This window comes from Cebidichthys violaceus, unplaced genomic scaffold (assembly GCF_023349555.1).
Source record: "Cebidichthys violaceus isolate CVI_PGR_0920_01 unplaced genomic scaffold, fCebVio1.0.p SCAF_76, whole genome shotgun sequence".
NCBI classification, from domain to species: domain Eukaryota; kingdom Metazoa; phylum Chordata; class Actinopteri; order Perciformes; family Stichaeidae; genus Cebidichthys; species Cebidichthys violaceus.
In genome coordinates, this window is record NW_027176960.1 from 812,501 (window position 1) to 830,000 (window position 17,500).

General features: G+C 39.4%; 1 protein-coding gene across 9 annotated transcripts in view; it reads right to left on the reverse strand.

Annotated features, from left to right (window-relative positions):
* LOC137892148 (receptor-type tyrosine-protein phosphatase mu-like) overlaps window positions 1–17,500 on the reverse strand; it is a 107,816-nt gene that overhangs the window by 19,881 nt on the left and 70,435 nt on the right. For 2 of the 9 annotated variants that reach the window (XM_068737082.1, XM_068737076.1), the window contains 7 exons: window positions 17,299–17,431; window positions 15,012–15,044; window positions 10,022–10,140; window positions 9,562–9,636; window positions 8,041–8,067; window positions 5,981–5,992; window positions 3,812–4,002 (listed from right to left, as the gene is read on the reverse strand). In XM_068737082.1, the coding sequence (XP_068593183.1) occupies window positions 3,812–4,002; window positions 5,981–5,992; window positions 8,041–8,067; window positions 9,562–9,636; window positions 10,022–10,140; window positions 15,012–15,044; window positions 17,299–17,431 (590 nt within the window). The remainder of the gene's footprint in view (window positions 1–3,811; window positions 4,003–5,980; window positions 5,993–8,040; window positions 8,068–9,561; window positions 9,637–10,021; window positions 10,141–15,011; window positions 15,045–17,298; window positions 17,432–17,500) is intronic. The other 7 variants (XM_068737083.1, XM_068737078.1, XM_068737084.1 and 4 more) reach the window with 5 other exon arrangements.

The following is a 17,500-nucleotide window of genomic DNA, read 5'->3' on the forward strand; positions in this document are numbered from 1 at the left end:
TGTGGATCATAACTGTGAAGCAGCTCTCACACACTTTGATCCACAGCAGGTTTACTGGGTCGCTCATTAATCTGCAGACAGATGTGTGTGTGTGTGTGTGTGTGTGTGTGTGTGTGTGTGTGTGTGTGTGTGTGTGTGACAGCAGTCTAACAGCTTCAGACATCCATCAAACTGAGAGGTAAGCCGTGTCAAACAAACACACACACACACACTCTCTACATGACTGACAGCGAGGAACAAATGGAAAATAAAAGATGAAAAATAAAAGAAGAAGAAATGAACTAATGGCTGCTGACAGCAGCTCAGCTCTGATTGTGTTTCAGATGTTAATGCTAATGCTACTATCGGTTAATGTAAAGGTACATTCATAAAGACTTCATATTAATTTGATGAAGAACACGTTTGGATCTGAATCATAAACAAACTTTAACTTTCATCAACGTTACAAGACGTCTGTGCTGCGTTCACCTGGTGTCGGAATAATCGGACAAATGAGACCCGACAGTGAACACCTGACGTCTGAACATCAACTCTTCAACGTGATGTTTGAACCTCTGAACATACAACACGTCCATGTTTCCGCTTAAAGCTTGTGAACCGTCTGAGGAGCAACTTCATATTATATTTTAACATACGTTATATATTCTAACTTCTCTTCTTTACCTGCATGTGTGTTCTTGTCTAGCGTAGTTAAAGAACCTTGTTGTCGTAGTAAAAGTGGAATAAATGATCAGAACAATCAGGGTTTTACTAAGAAACTCGTTGATGTCTTTAAAAACACTTAAAGACAGGTTAATTCAGAGAATCTGATCAATAACCAAACGTTCTTAGATGATGATGATCGTTTGATGTGTGGTACATGCTTGTGTGTCTGTTAGACGTTCTCTGAAGAACCTCGGGACTCTCTGAGAACCTGCTGCTCCACCGAGACGTTGTGTTTAGAACATTTAACCTCACTGGACCTTCATGCCATCGTTTTACCAGGAAACACGTGAGAGAAGTTAAACTCAACATTCTGACTAAATGTGACTGAAACACTCAGATATCAGTGATAATGTCCACAGATCAAACATACAGCTGATGTAACACACATGAGCTCATGTTGGATGTTCACAGATCATTAGCTTTAGAAATAAAACACGAGTCCTGGTGAACCTCTCTTGTGTTAGCATTGATGCTACATTGATGCTACACTGATGCTACACTTATGCTACATTGATGCTACTTTGATGCTACTTTGATGCTACATTGATGCTACATTGATGCTACATTGATGCTACTTTGATGCTACATTGATGCTACTTTGATGCTGCACTGATGCTACACTGATGCTACACTGATGCTACATTGATGCTACTTTGATGCTACACTGATGCTACATTGATGAGGTCTAGAAACACTTCCTGCTGGTCTGAAGAAAAGAACGGAGACTTTGAGAAATAAGCTCACATGTCATTTATCCAGAGAAAGTGAAATAAGTAAGATTCATGATAATAATAATAATAATAATAATAATAATAATATTAATAGTAACCTTCAGAAGAGCAGGAAGTGATGTTAAAAACATTCTGGATTTGTAATGCTAATACAAGCTGAAGCTTGGTGATGCTAAGCTAACAGACACCAGTGCCAATGTGTGTGTGTGTTTGGTATCACTAATCTAGTGTAAAAGAAGACAGGATGAAAACCAAGAAGGTGTCTTACCTCGTTAAGCTGTCCAATCAGATTAAGATTAAAGGAGAAGCATGGAGGGAAATAACAACATCGCTAATCAAAAGTTCAATCAGTGATTCTGCTTCATCAACACGCTTCAAACCACAAGAGGAAACATGGAGCTTCAAAACCTTGTTTTACTTTACTTTGAAACATCTGACTTTTATTCTGAAAGAGTGAAATCATAACATTAATGTTCATTTGGCTCTTTTGTGGATATGAATGAGTGAATGAATGAATGTCTTTGAAGGATGAACTGCTTGTTATGAAACCCTGAATTCATCTAATTTAATAAGATTAATAAAGTTACAGAAACACCAACAAACAACTGGATTTAAACAAGTTTAAAACCAATGAGATGAACCCTCGATGAAGACCAACGTTAGTCATTGAGTTCCACAAGCTTCTGTGCTTGGACCAATCTCGTTCACCTTACATATGCTTCCTTTAGGCAATATTATCAGAAAACACTCCATAAACTTTCATTGTTATGCAGATGATCCTCAATTATATCTATCGATCAAACCAGATGAAACCAACCAGCTCAGTAAACTGCAAGCAGCCTTAAGGACATAAAAACCTGGATGAGCTGCAACTTCCTGATGAACTAAAGTCATTCTACTAGAAATCAATCATCTAATATATATATATATATATATATATATATATATATATATATATATATATATATATATATATATATATATATATATATATATATATGTATGACAGACAGACAGAAAGACAGACAGAGAGAGAGACAGAAAGACTAGAAGAAGTCCTCACCACTAACTTTCTGCAAATGGAGGGTGAAAATACTGTGTGTTGGTGTGTGTGTGTGTGTGTGTGTGTGTGTGTGTGTGTGTGTGTGTGTGTATAATGGATTAGCCCTGAGGGCAACCCGCTAGCAGGCAACCAGACCTGAACACACACACACACACACTCATACACACAGACACACACAGACACACACACAAACACACACCCACACACACAGACACACACAGACTCACACACACACACACACACACACACACACACACACACACACACACACACACACACACACACACACACACACACACACACACACACATACATTATAGATCTTCCCTCCAGCTAATGGGCCAAAAAGGGAATGGTTGTGTGTGTGTGTGTGTGTGTGTGTTCAGGTAAGTAACATCCATTAGTAAGTTTCTCCTGATGAAAATGTGCAAACATGTGGACACACACACACACACACACACACACACACACACACACACACACACACTCTGCTGATGTGTTTACTGTCTTCTTCTTCTTCTCTAATTTCTGCTGATCGTTGCTGAAACAATTAGTTGATAATCATCAATATGTTGTTCTGTGTTTTCACTGTATCAGAAAACTAATAAATAACCTCTGAATTGTGAAAATATGGAATATATGATCAGTAATAAATGTTGTTAAAAGAAGTATTTTCTTCACGTTTTTATATATATATATATATATATATATATATATATATATATATATATATATATATATATATATATAAATGTTAGGGTTAGGGTTATTTTCTAATGCAAACATGTTTTTGTAAATGATCTTTACATGTCTGAACGTTTGAACTGGGTTGGTATCTAAAGCTTCACTTGTCTCCGTATCTTAAAATGCTGCGACATGAATTTAAGACTGAAGTTTATTTCTCCGGTTGTTTGAGTTTTGATGATAATAATGGAACTATTAATAAGTAATAAGAACTTTCTAGAGGCTAAATGCTGATGTCACACGTCAACACTGAAGCTTTATGTACGTCTTTTATTCTGTGATGCTTTTAAATGATAAATGTAAAAACTGATCGTCCTAAAATTGTGATTTATGTAAAATGGCTCCGCCCCCACAGGTGTGTGTGCTCTTCATTGTGAACAGGTGACTTTAGATCTTAATACCTTTAAAGTGTCTTTAAGATAAGTATGAAAATATGAAAGTCTTCTACGGATGAAAGGGGCATATTTGCAGTGTGTGTGTGTGTGTGTGTGTGTGTGTGTGTGTGTGTGTGTGTGTGTGTGTGCATGGTGTGTGTGTGTGTAGATAACGTGTGTGTGTGCGTCCTCACCTCGTACTCCTCCTTGAAGCCGTACCCTTCGGCACATTTCATCTGGGTGATGTGTTGCAGCAGGTCGGCCACTCGGATGGCCGGGTGCAGCTGACCCGTCTGGTAGGGCAGCGCCTCGCGCTCAGACTCCCGCTGCTTATAGTGGGACTGGACCAGGCTGCTGGTTTCACTGGTCATAGTGTGGCTGTCGTCTGGGGGAGGAGGAGGAGGAGGAAGAACAGAAGACAGAATATGACAGTAAACCGGTCAGACTGTAGTCAGCAGACAGACGGACATGAACAGTGACTCATGTAATGCAGGTATGATGTATGATCATGTTGGATGGGATGAACCAGACTGACCCGGTCTGATATTGGTCTGATATTTTAAGATCAGACCACCAGATTATGGATTGATTCATGTACAATTTGAGCTTAACCGGAACACCTGAAGAATTCCCAGAAAGACAATGATCACATGGATGTAACTAACCAGGTATGAACTGACTGTATCAGTGTAACTAACCAGATGTAAAATGACTGTAACTGTAACTAACATGTATAAACTGATACAGTGTACAGTGTAACTAATCAGATGTAAACTGATTGTAACAGTCTAACTAACCAGATGTGAACTGATTGTAAACATGTAACTAGCCAGATGTAAACAACTGTAACTGTAACCAGGTATAAACTGACTGTAACAGTGTAACTAACCAGGTATAAACTGATTGTAACAGTGTAACTAACCAGGTGTAAACTGATTGTAACAGTGTAACTAACCAGGTGTAAACTGATTGTAACAGTGTAACTAGCCAGATGTAAACTGACTGTAACAGTGAAACTAACCAGGTGTACACTGACTAACCATGTTTAGTTACTAGTCTAGTTAGGAAAATGATCTGACAATGTTGTTACCACGACAACACAGATGAATGGCACATACATCAAATCACATGACTGAAGAGAGGATGGTGATTGGCTCTGGTTTCTTTTCACACTGCTCCCAAAGCTACCAAAAAACATTATCATTAACAAATCATTTTTTAGAATAAATTGGACTGCAACATTAGTACTGGTCTAGACCCAGTACAGCATGGTTATAATACTGATCTAGACCCAGTACAGCATGGTATCAGTACTTGTTTAGACCCACTACAATATGGTTATAGTGCTGATCTAGACCCAGTACAACATGGTATAAGTACTGGTCTGGATCCAATTATCAGTACTATTCCAGACCCAGTACAGCAAGGTATCAGTACTAGTCTAGACCCAGTACAGCATGGTATCAGTACTGGTCCATACCCAATACAGTACGATATGAGTACTTGTCAAGATCCAGTAGAGTATAGAATGAGTACTGGTCCAGATCTAGTAAAGCATGGTTTCAGTACTGGTCCATACCCAATACAGTACAATATGAGTACTTGTCAAGATCTAGTAGAGTATGGAATGAGTACTGGTCCAGATCCAGTAAAGCATGGTATTAGTATTAGTCCAGACCCAGATATCAGTACTGGTCCAGACCCAGTACAGCATGTTATGAGTGGTCTAGATCCAGTAGAGTATGGAATGAGTACTGGTCCAGATCCAGTACAGCATGGAATGAGTACTGGTCCAGATGTGGTCCAGGTTCTTGGTGCTGCAGTGTGAAAAGAGCAGAGAGTTCAGAGTCCTGGAACAAAACAAACCTCTTTGGTAAACTAGTTTTTATTGACCCTTGAAAGAACGTCCAGGACTCTGAAGTGAACATTTCAATAGACACCTTCCTCTACTCTCTCTAACTCTGTGGTAAACTCTCTTATTGGCTAGCCTGGGGGCTGACTGACCAATCAGAAGCTCTATCCCAAACAGCCCAACCAATCATTGCGAGGGCAAGGAGATGGGTGACGTGATGGAGGTGGCGGTTTGTGATTGGACGGAGGAGGACCAATGAGAGACAACCACAACGACATAAAATGGCAACCAATCAGCTACAGAGAGATGGGCAGATCTGACACCTGATTGGTTCGAGGTGAAATGGTGGGAGGAGTTGGGGATTATAATGTCACAATTTCACAGGGGGGAAAAATGAAGCATGGCCACGCTAACTGATGACATCACAGCGGGTGGTGGGTGTGGCTCCATGCGCAGTGGTTACCCCCCCAACATGAGTCCCGCCCCCTTAGACCCAAATTTAACCACTTACCATTAATGGGCACTTTATACAGAGAAAGATAGAAGAGAAGAAGAAGAAGAGACAGGGTATAAGCAACAACTTTAGCCTGGACTCAATCTACTGGAAACACACAGCTAGCATGAATCAAACAGGAAGTAGCTCCTAGCATCGTAGTTGCTCTATTTGAACTTGTAATAGCTAGCAGGAAGCGCCTAGGCTAACTCGGCTAACCTGGCTAACTGTACCTTAAGAGAAGGACTCATCTGGTCTGAAGACGGTTTAGCTAGCCTGAGGAGAGAGGAGACAGTTTGGGACAGTTTGCTTTTAGCATTCCTCCTTCCTTTGCTTGGACATTAGATTAGCCTAGCATTTAGCATTGAAGGTTAGCATTAGACAGGACGGGGGATGCCCATTGTTATTCTGAAGACAGAGAATACACCTTTACTGTAACAACCGCTAATATCTATGCAGAATGACGTCATCGATACCGAAGGCAGAACCCGCCCTACTTCGCCTCTGATTGGCTAGCAACTGTTGGTTGGGTTGGTTAAGGTAAGAATATCAGGGTCAGCCAATCAGAGGCAGAGTAGTGTGGTTCAGGTCTTTGCCACAGTACAAAAAAACCTTTAAGAAATCATGAAGGTCCGATAAAGTCAATCAGCATAATAATTATCGTCTGTTTGTTATTGTTTATTTTCAGAGCTTCTGAGGTTTTTCACTTTCTCCAATCTATTTTTGTGTTAATATTCTCTTTCACAGCAACACAAAGCTTCATAAAGTGTTTAAGTATCTCAGTCTCATTATTCTGTGTTTAGTTTACGTTTCTGAAACACTTTGATGTTTGTAGAGAAACATAACTGCTGATTATCGTCTTTTTGTTTGAGTCCACTTGTTGGTTAAAGAAAGATGTCAGCTTCAGTTAAACGTTAATAAAACTTTAAGTCATTATCGAACCAAGACCTCCATCTCTTCTGAGTTGTTTGAACACACATACGTTAGCTTACGTTGCTAACCTGATGAAATACGTGTGATTTGTTAAATCTTTATTCATTTAACAAACATAATTAAGGTGTTATCACATTTCTGTTGTGAAAACTACTTGTATAGTAGAAGTGTGTTCTGATCTTTGAGATATCTACATTTCATCAGCATAACGATGTCATAACAATGTCACAACGATCAGATTAATCTTCAGGGGTTCGGTGCAGATTTTTTTAGGATCATGAACGCTTGTGTTTCAGTTTCTTTTTGACTTTGTTTAACCGATTTTAAGATTGATGGTGATTTAAATGAAGCGTCTTTGGTTTGAGTTTTGTTCTTCCTTCAGCTGAGTCGGTGTTCTTCTCACCAGTGTGTCGATGCTTAAAGGTTCATATTAAATTACATATTTAACATTTTTAATCTTTGGATTGAAGTTTGTCTTCGTTAATCTGACTTTCTGCTTATTTCATGTTAAATAAAGAAAAGACGTCCAGAGACGAAGACAATGGGCTCTGACTGATCTGGTCCCCCCCCCCCCCCCCCCCCCCCCGTCCACGAGGACGTGTTGTGTCCATGCAGAGGTTACAGGTCACAGACAGACGTTGTGGAGATGGAGTGAAGCCCACCGTTGCTTTAAAATAAAAAAACACAAACAAAACAAAAAATACCAAAAATAAATCTGTTCAAAACAAAAATGGAAATAATAATTATTTTTTAAATGTAAACAAATTGAAAAAAAGAAAAAAATCAAGAAATAACCATTTAAAATGTCACGAATAAAAGTAAATTAAAAAAATTATAATAAAAAACAAATCAATCAAAGATGGAGGACTTCAATTAAAATTAAATAATACAAATTTAAATAAAAAATGTTTAAAAATAGGAAATAAAGAAGCAAAAGCAGCCGAACGAGAAGCAAGCAGGGATGGATGGAAGCCAAAGTATCACTTTCTCTTTCTCATTCTCTCCATCCTCTCTGTCCTCTGACCCGTCTCTCTCTTCTTTGTCTCACTTGTCTGTCTACTTCCTGTCTGTCTACTTCCTGTCTGTCTGCCTGTGCAGTTTGTTATTTTCTGTCCTACAGAAGAAGGAACGGAAAAATGTCTCACCTAGAATGGCTGTCGGTACGAAGGGGTCTGTCATCAGGAGACATCAGCAGCAGACAGACAGGACAGAGAGAGACAGACAGGTATCACACAGAGAGATAGACAGATAGGACAGAGAGACACAGAAAGAGAGACATATGGATAGGACAAAGAGACACAGAAAGAGAGACAAACGGATAGGACAGAGAGACACAGAAATAGAGACAAACGGATAGGACAGAGAGACACAGACAGAGAGACAGACGGATAGGACAAAGAGAGACAGACAGAGAGAGAGACAGGCAGGACAGAGAGAGACAAACAGAGAGAGAGACAGACAGACAAAGAGGTAGGACAGAGAGACAGAGACACAGACAGTGAGACAGACAGAGAGACAGGTAGGACAGAGACAGACAGACAGATAGGACAAAGGAAAAAAGAGAAAAGAAGAAGGAAACATCAGCTCCCTACATCACTGTTTTAATGAAACCAGACTGTGGCTGCTGTTGAGATCCAGATGAGGACCAGATGTGATTTGGTTCTGGTCCTCAGTGTGTTCACACCAACAGTCCACCAACAGAGAACCAGATCAGGGCCTCAGGTTTTTATCTTAGTCCTCTAACAGACAGAACTACCAACAGTGAACCACCAGGACGTCAATATTAATAACATGATATCTGATATTCAATATTGATCTTTCTGTTGTTCAAACATGAGGCTGAAACAGTAAAACAACAAATATATGATCAACAGACATTGATCCAACATGTTAATTTGAGCCAGTAACACGACAGAATCAATGAATCAGGATGGAAAGAATCAATGAATCAAAACAGAAAGAATCAATGAATCAGGACAGAAATAATCAATGAATCAGGACGGAAATAATCAATGAATCAGGACGGAAATAATCAATGAATCAGGGCGGAAAGAATCAATGAATCAGGACGGAGATAATCAATGAATCAGGACGGAAAAAATCAATGAATCACGACGGAGATAATCAATGAATCAGGACGGAAAAAATCAATGAATCAGGACGGAAAGAATCAATGAATCAGGGCGGAAAGAATCAATGAATCAGGACGGAGATAATCAATGAATCAGGACGGAAAAAATCAATGAATCAGGACGGAAAGAATCAATGAATCAGGACGGAAAAAAATCAATGAATCAGGACGGAAAGAATCAATGAATCAGGACGGAAATAATCAATGAATCAGGACGGAAAGAATCAATGAATCAGGACGGAAAGAATCAATGAATCAGGACGGAAAGAATCAATGAATTAGAACGGAAAGAATCAATGAATCAGGACGGAAAGAATCAATGAATCAGGACAGAAAGAATAAAATGAATCAGGACAGACAGACTTCTATCACTGGATAGGAAACTACAAATATTTGTCTTTTATGGATATCAGAGATGATGAGTGACGAGAAAGAAGACGAGGAAGAGTTTCACTCTGATGCCCCGCCCCCTGGACTACTGTTCTGCTGAGTGTCTGTTACAGACCATAATATCCAGTCATATCACTATGGTTACCTGGGTAGTAGGAGTTGGGGACGGTGGTGCTGATGGTGTTTGTCTTCAGGGTGAAGGAGGACGGAGACGACATGGCTGGACGGAGACACAACAAACACCACCTTAATGTCTCAATGTCCTCTTCCCATAGAGCTCCATGGTGTTCTTCATCATCATCATCAACAACACACTACTTTATTCTGACTCACATACAAATACCACATGTGGATTAATCCTCCGCTGGAAATAGTCCCCAACAAAGTCCCCAAAGTCTCACATCTCACACAAACCTTATATATATTATACACATATATATGTACATATATGTATGTATATGAATAATATATATACATATATATACATATTGTTTTTATTTCTTTTCCTATAAATTCTTCACAATGAAAGTGATTTAAAGGCCTCTATTTTCAAAATATAAGTCTCCAGTCTTTATTGTCTTGTTTGTGTGTTTGTGTGTACTCACTGCGTCCGTTCAGTGTGTGCGTGTGTGTGTCCACCATCGTTGTGTGTTGGGAGTTGTTGACCATCAGAGTCATTTCCTGTCTGGAGCTCAGAGTTTCCTTCCTCTTCTTCGCCAACTTCCTGTTGAGACAAAAACAAACAATTCATTCCGTCAACGCTTTTTCTGGGTTTGAATTTCATGGATGAAATGTTTCTGAACTGTGAACCCTGAACGCACCATCAAGGACAAGTTTTTCACTGTTGACGGCTGGTCATAATAAACTTTTACAATAAACTGACCACAACTAAATTCATAAATCATAAACAAAGAAACTAATATGAAATCACGACCAAGTGAAGAACGTAGAGCTGAATCTGCTGCATGAAAACACAGAAGGTTTGCTGGATTTACAGGTTTGATTTGTCTCAATGACTTTCTTCTAAATGTTATTTGATCGGACGAAACAATTTCAAATTGTTGGAGAAGAATTGAGAATAAAGCAGCAGATTCATTGTTAATAAAAATAGCTGTTTGTTGCAGAATGGAAATAATTCATGTTGTCTTGAGTAAACTCTTTTCATAAAGTCTTTTTATACTTCACATCTCTATTCATCTGTCTCTTGTATAACCACTGCAAAGAAAAAAACATCTATAAACCACAAAAAAACATCCTTTCATCCTCTCGTCTGTCCATCTACCGTCATCTGTATCTCCATGCACACACACACACACACACACACTCAGAAAAAAAAACACTCTGTCCGTCTTAAAAGCTTGATTTATTTTCTCTATTTCTATTCCGAGTGTGTGAATAAAAAAAACATCCATTTGTCCGATTGCTCACTCACACACACACACACACACACACACACACACACACACACACACACACACACAAGTGCAAAGTTTAACCCTGACCTGAAAATGGAAAAGCAAAAAAATACTGAAATATATAAATAAATATAAAAAGGCTTTTAAACTGAAAAGTAAGACATCAGTGAAAGCAGCTGTGTGTATGTGTGTGTATGTATGTATGTATGTATGTATGTATGTGTGTGTGTGTGTGTGTGTGTGTGTGTGTGTGTATGTATGTGTGTGTGTCGGGGATGATGGTGAAAGCGCCCTGAGGCGAGGTGCTGCCCTCCTCCCCCTCATGTCTCCCTTTTCTTCTTCTGTGGTTCAGTCAGACAGTAAAAACCTGCAGCGTTTCTCTGATTCAGACCTCAACACAAACTAACTGTGTGAGTCTGCAACACAAACTCTGTATCTGCTGCAAACATTGTCTGTCTGTTCCATGTTACATGACATTAGTCTAAAATAGTGCAGCCTGAAGACAAGAGACAACTACAAAGAGACAGAACGACTAAAAGAGACACAAAACTACAAAGAGACACAAAACAACTACAAAGAGACACAAAACAACAACAAAGAGACACGAAACGACTAAAAAGAGACGCAAACTGACTTCAAAGAGACACAAAACAGCTAAAAAGAGACAAAAAACAGCTACAAAGAAACACAAAACAACTACAAAGAGATGCAAAACAACCACAAAGAGATACAAAACAACTACAAACAGACGTAAAACAACTTCAAAGAGACGAAACAGCTACAAAGAAACACAAAACAGCTACAAAGAGACGCAAAACGACTAAAAGAGACAAAAAAAACTATAAAGAGAAACAGAACTACAAAGAGACAGAAAAAACTCCAAAAAGGACCAAAACAATCACAAAGAGACACAAAACCACTACAAAGAGACGCAAAACAATTACAAAGAGACACAAAATAACTTTAAGAAAATCAAAATGACTAAAAGAGTAAACTGTGTACAGACCTACCACAGACACAACTTCTATATGTCCAAGTTATTGGTGACTCATGCTACCAGAAGATTCAAACGATTAAACGGATGCAAACCATTTCAAGATCAAACCAACTGTGTCAGACCACCAACAAACAAACTAACATTTAGAACATAGACGGAATGCTGTTGCATCAGTTCAGACTAAATGTTCTCCAGACGGTTCAAGGACAGATTCACATTTACTTTAGGTATCGAACGGTGAGAGGTTATTTTTCTGTTGAAGTTTCCTCAGTAGATTTCAATATTTTCTCTGTTTGTGTTTTCTTCCTGCAGCGTTGACCTCTTTGACTCCAATCAGTTGTACTGACATTTAACCTCTGATCCCCCACCCCCCCCCCCCCCCACACACACACACACACACACACACACACACACACACACACACACACACACACACACACTCTGAGATGAGTGAATGAATGGAGAGAGAGCAGGAGGTAGCTTTGCTTTATCAAGAAAACAGCTTTTATATGTTTTCATATCTCAGTTCAATAAAGACTCTGGGTGTGTGTGTGTGTGTCATGACATCATCAGCGAGGTGTCGGGGGTTGATTGATTTGGCAACACATATACACACACACACACACACACACACACACACACACACACACACAGAAGCATGTCAAGGCTAATCTATGCTAATCTAATGAGTGACAGAACAATGACAATGCTGTTAGCGGTAATAGATGTCAGAGTGAGTGTGTGTGTGTGTGTGTGTGTGTGTGTGTGTGTGTGTGTGTGTGTGTGTGTGTGTGTGTGTGTGTGTGTGTGTTTAGGTGTAGCTCTCCTTGTAGTGATCATTTGATCAGACAGGTTTATTACAGCTGGCTAATTCTATTAACCCTGGTCCACTGCACACACACACACACACACACACACAGGACAGAGAACCTGTGTGTGTCTCTTCCGTTCACACACTATTGGCCATTTTACTTTAAAGAAATAAAGTCACAGTTTCTGTTAAGTTTCTTATCAGATCTTCAACGTTTTTAACGTCTTTATTGTCTTCAACGTCTTCAACCTCTTTAACGTCTATAACGTCTTCAACGTCTTTAACGTTTTTAAATGTCTTCAACCTCTTTATCGTCTTCAACCTCTTTAACGTTTTTAAATGTATTCAACGTCTTTATCGTCTTCAACGTCTTCAACCTCTTTAACGTTTTTAACCTCTTTAATGTCATTAACATCTTTAAGGTCTTCATCGTCTTTAACGTCTTCATCGTCTTTAAGGTCTTCATCGTCTTCATCGTCTTTAACGTCTTCATCGTCTTCATTGTCTTCATCGTCTTTAAGGTCTTCAACCTCTTTAACGTTTTTAAATGTCTTCAACGTCTTTATCGTCTTCAACGTCTTCAACCTTTTTAACGTTTTTAAATGTCTTCATTGTCTTCATCGTCTTTAAGGTCTTCATTGTCTTTAACGTCTTCATCATCTTCATCGTCTTTAAGGTCTTCATCGTCTTTAACGTCTTCATCGTCTCCTCAGAATCCTGATGCTGATGAAACCATGATGGTTCTGGCTGACACCAACACATTTAGTCGTAGTTTTCTCTCTGAATATTCGTCCGATTTAAAATATGAAAACAATGTTTCTTACTTACCTCCAATGAACCTTATTGCCATGGTAACAAACAGCGATGTATGTATAAAATATATAAATACATACATACTAATAAACCCTGTTATGTTTCCATGGAGAGTTCAGTTATTTGATATAAAATCATAGTTTGTTTCAATATTTTCTAATACATGATGAGAATTGTGTGTGTGTGTGTGTTTGTGTGAAGAGCAAGCAAACAAACACACACACACACACACACACACACACACACACACACACACACACACACACACACACACACACACACACACACACACACACACACAGTGACCTGAGAAGGAGTGCTTCCTGTCTCCCTGAGGATGCGTCGGTTGGAGATACCTGGAGGGAATCATAGGTTTCTCCTCCATCTCTACTTATTGATCAAAGAGTCCAAAGATGTATTTTTACTTTTCACATCATAGTTTGAAACAGGAAACAATGTTGAACCAATCAGGAGGAAGCTGGAGGCGTGTTGGAGTCAAGTCAAGAGAACTTTTCCTCCAGAAACACTACTTTCTACTACCTCTACTACATCTCAGAGGTACATATCATACATTTTACTGTACTACATCTCAGAGGTATATATTGTACTTTTTACTCACCTACATCTGCTTTAAGTACATTTTGCTGATAATACTTAAAACCTTTTAGTTCAGTCAGGTTTAGAATGCAGGGCTTTTACTTGTAGTATAGTATTTTCACAGTGTGGTATTCGTACACATACTTTTACTACAGTAAAGGATTTGAATACTAGCGTAATAGAGTCTTAGTATCATAGCATTTTAGAGTCTTAGCATCATAGCGTGTTAGCATCTTAACATCTTAGCATCATAGCATCTTAGCATCATAGCATCTTAGAGACTTAGTCTTAGCGTCATGTCATTTTAGCATCATAGCGTCATAGAGTCATAGCGTCTTAGCATCATAGCATCTTAGCATCTTAGAGTCTTAGCGTCATAGCGTTTTAGCGTCTTAGAGTCATGGCATATTAGCGTCTTAGAGTCTTAGCGTCATAGCATATTAGCGTCATAGCGTTATAGAGTCTTAGTGTCATAGCATCTTAGAGTCTTAGCGTCATAGCGTTATAGCATCATAGAGTCTTAGCGTCAGAGCATGTTAGTCTTAGAGTCAAAGTGTTATAGCGTCATAGAGTCTTAGTCTTCGCGTCATATCATTTTAGCATCATAGCGTCATAGAGTCATAGCGTCTTAGCATCATAGCATCTTAGAGTCTTAGAGTCTTAGCGTTATAGCGTCATAGCATATTAGCGTCTTAGAGTCTTAGAGTCTTAGCGTCTTAGAGTCATAGAGTCATAGCATCTTAGTGTCATAGCATCTTAGAGTCTTAGCGTCATAGTGTCATAGCGCCATTGAGTCTTAGTGTCAGAGCATCTTAGAGTCTTAGTCAAAGTGTTACGGGTTGGAGGTCTGAGGTTTAAGGGTTAGGGTCAGCAGGGATACAGCAGGACACACTTGGAGGTTTGAGGTGTTGAGGCTTGATGTGAAGGTGAAGATTACAGGTGAGGGGTCGGAGGTTACTCACAGGTAGTAAGTGTAGGAGTGATAATTTCTCCGTCTGAGTGGTGGGGAGGGGGGGGGGGGGGGGGGGGGGGGAGGGGAGGGGGGGGCGGAGCAGAGGAGGGATGGATGGAGGGAAAGAGAAAAAGAAAAACAGAAAAAGGAAAAACAACAGATTAATGTCAATAGATGAGTTCAATCAGTCTGTGTGGAGGTGGAGGAGAGATGTGATTGGCGGGGAGAGGGGGAGGGGGACACGTCTGATTGGTTAATGACTGGTGAGCATGTGAAAACAAAATGTTATGGTTACAGGTGTAGTACTGTAATATTACTGTAGTAGTACTTTAACAATACTGTAGTAGTATTGTAATATTACTGCTGTAGTGCTCTAATATTACTGTAGTAGTACTGTAATATTACTGCTGTAGTACTGCAGTAGTACTGTAATATTACTGTACTAGCAGTGTAATTTTACTGCAGTTGTACAGTAATATTACTGCTGTAGTACTGTAACATTACTGCAGTAGTGATGTAATATTACTGTACTAGTACTGTAATTTTCTCAAGTTCTGTATTTAAATACAGTTTGAGGTACTTTTCCTTAACTCGAGTACTTTTTACTTCCTGTCCTCTACATCTCAAAGAAAGATATTGTACTTTTAGCTGTACTACGTTCATCTGTAGTTAGTAGTATTATTATTAGTATTACCACAGGTCATTTTACATAATATATACTGTTACCTTTGATATTTTAAGTACATTTGCTGACAATACTTTGATGTGTATTTGTACATAAAGGATGTGAATACTTGTTGTTGTAACTGTCCTTTAACCTCAGGACTACTTTGTGGCCGGGCGGTGTATCCCTCCACCTATCAGCTGTGAGATGGCGTAGTGACACGCTGTCCTACAAACACCTGCAACCAATCAGAGCTCAAACATCCAGCTTCCTGTTCTCAATCCGCCTGTAATGAGTTTAACCTCCGCCTGCTCTCAGAGAGCAAATCAAACGCACCCGTCAACTTTAAACAGCTCGTTAGAGACCGAACAACGTTTCTCTCTCTAGTATCTGTTAAAGAGATCAGAGCTCCACCGACACACACACACACACACAGACACACACACACACACACACACACACACACACACACACACACACACACACACACTGACACACACACACACACACACACACACACACACACACGCACGCACACACACACACACACACAGACACAAACACACACACACACACACACACTGACACACACACACACACAGACACACATACACACACACACACACACACACACACACACACACTGACACACACACACACACACACACACACACACACACACACACGCACACGCACGCACACACTCTCTTTGTAAAAGTGTGTGTGTGTGTGTGTGTGTGTGTGTGTGTGTGTGTGTGTGTGTCAGTGTGTACGTGTGTGTGTGTGTGTGTGTGTGTGTGTGTGTGTGTGTGTGTGTGTGTGTGTGTCAGTGTGTGTGTGAAATGTAGCCTGAAGCCATTCAGCTCGAGGCGACTCTGGAAAAAAAGAATAAAACGCTCTTTCATCTAAATTTCTCTCTTATCGTCGACGTTCTCCAAACACAGAAGCTTTGCTCTGTGTTTAAGAGTGTGTGTGTGTGTGTGTGTGTGTGTGTGTGTGTGTGTGTGTGTGTGTGTGTGTGTGTGTGTGTCCCAGCGGGGTTGTGTGTTTGATGTTGGAGAATAAAGTGGGTCCACATATAGTTTAATGGTGATTACTGCTGCAATCTGCTCCATTATTCATCCTCATCATCCTCACTGTGTGTGTGTGTGTGTGTGTGTGTGTGTGTGTGTGTGTGTGTGTGTGTGTGTGTGTGTGTGTGGTTCTTTGATGCTACTCAATTTATCTCCATGTAATATAGAATAATACCACTATTACATATTTATATATCTATATACTGTAATAGTGGTTTTGAACAAAGTACAAAGTGACAAAATGTATCATTGATCAATATTAATTACCATTACCTCAACTAATATAAACTTCTGATATAAAGTACCATTGACTACCATTAACATGAACTGAGGACATTCATTTAAATGAATCCCCATTATTGACACAATAATAATAATAAAGAACCAAGACTTCCAACCAAAAAAGGAGGGTTTTAAAAGCTATATTTAGTGATTGAAAATTATAATAACTGTAGTGCAAGAAACAATAACTACATAAAAATAAAAAACAATGTAAATCTAAAATGTATAATATGAGTAACGAGGAGGAGACTGAGTGTGTTTCACTGTAATATTCTTACCGTTTCTTCATCAGCAGGATGACTCCGAGGAAGATGATGATGAAGAGCAGGATGCCGGCGATGGCTCCGGCGATCTTCACCGTGTGATCCGACTGTTTCTCCTGTTCTGGTTCTGGTTTCCTGGTCGCAGCTCCTGAAACCGTTAAACAACAATTAAAATCAATTCATCTCAATATCGACAGAATTACTGTACACAATGAAC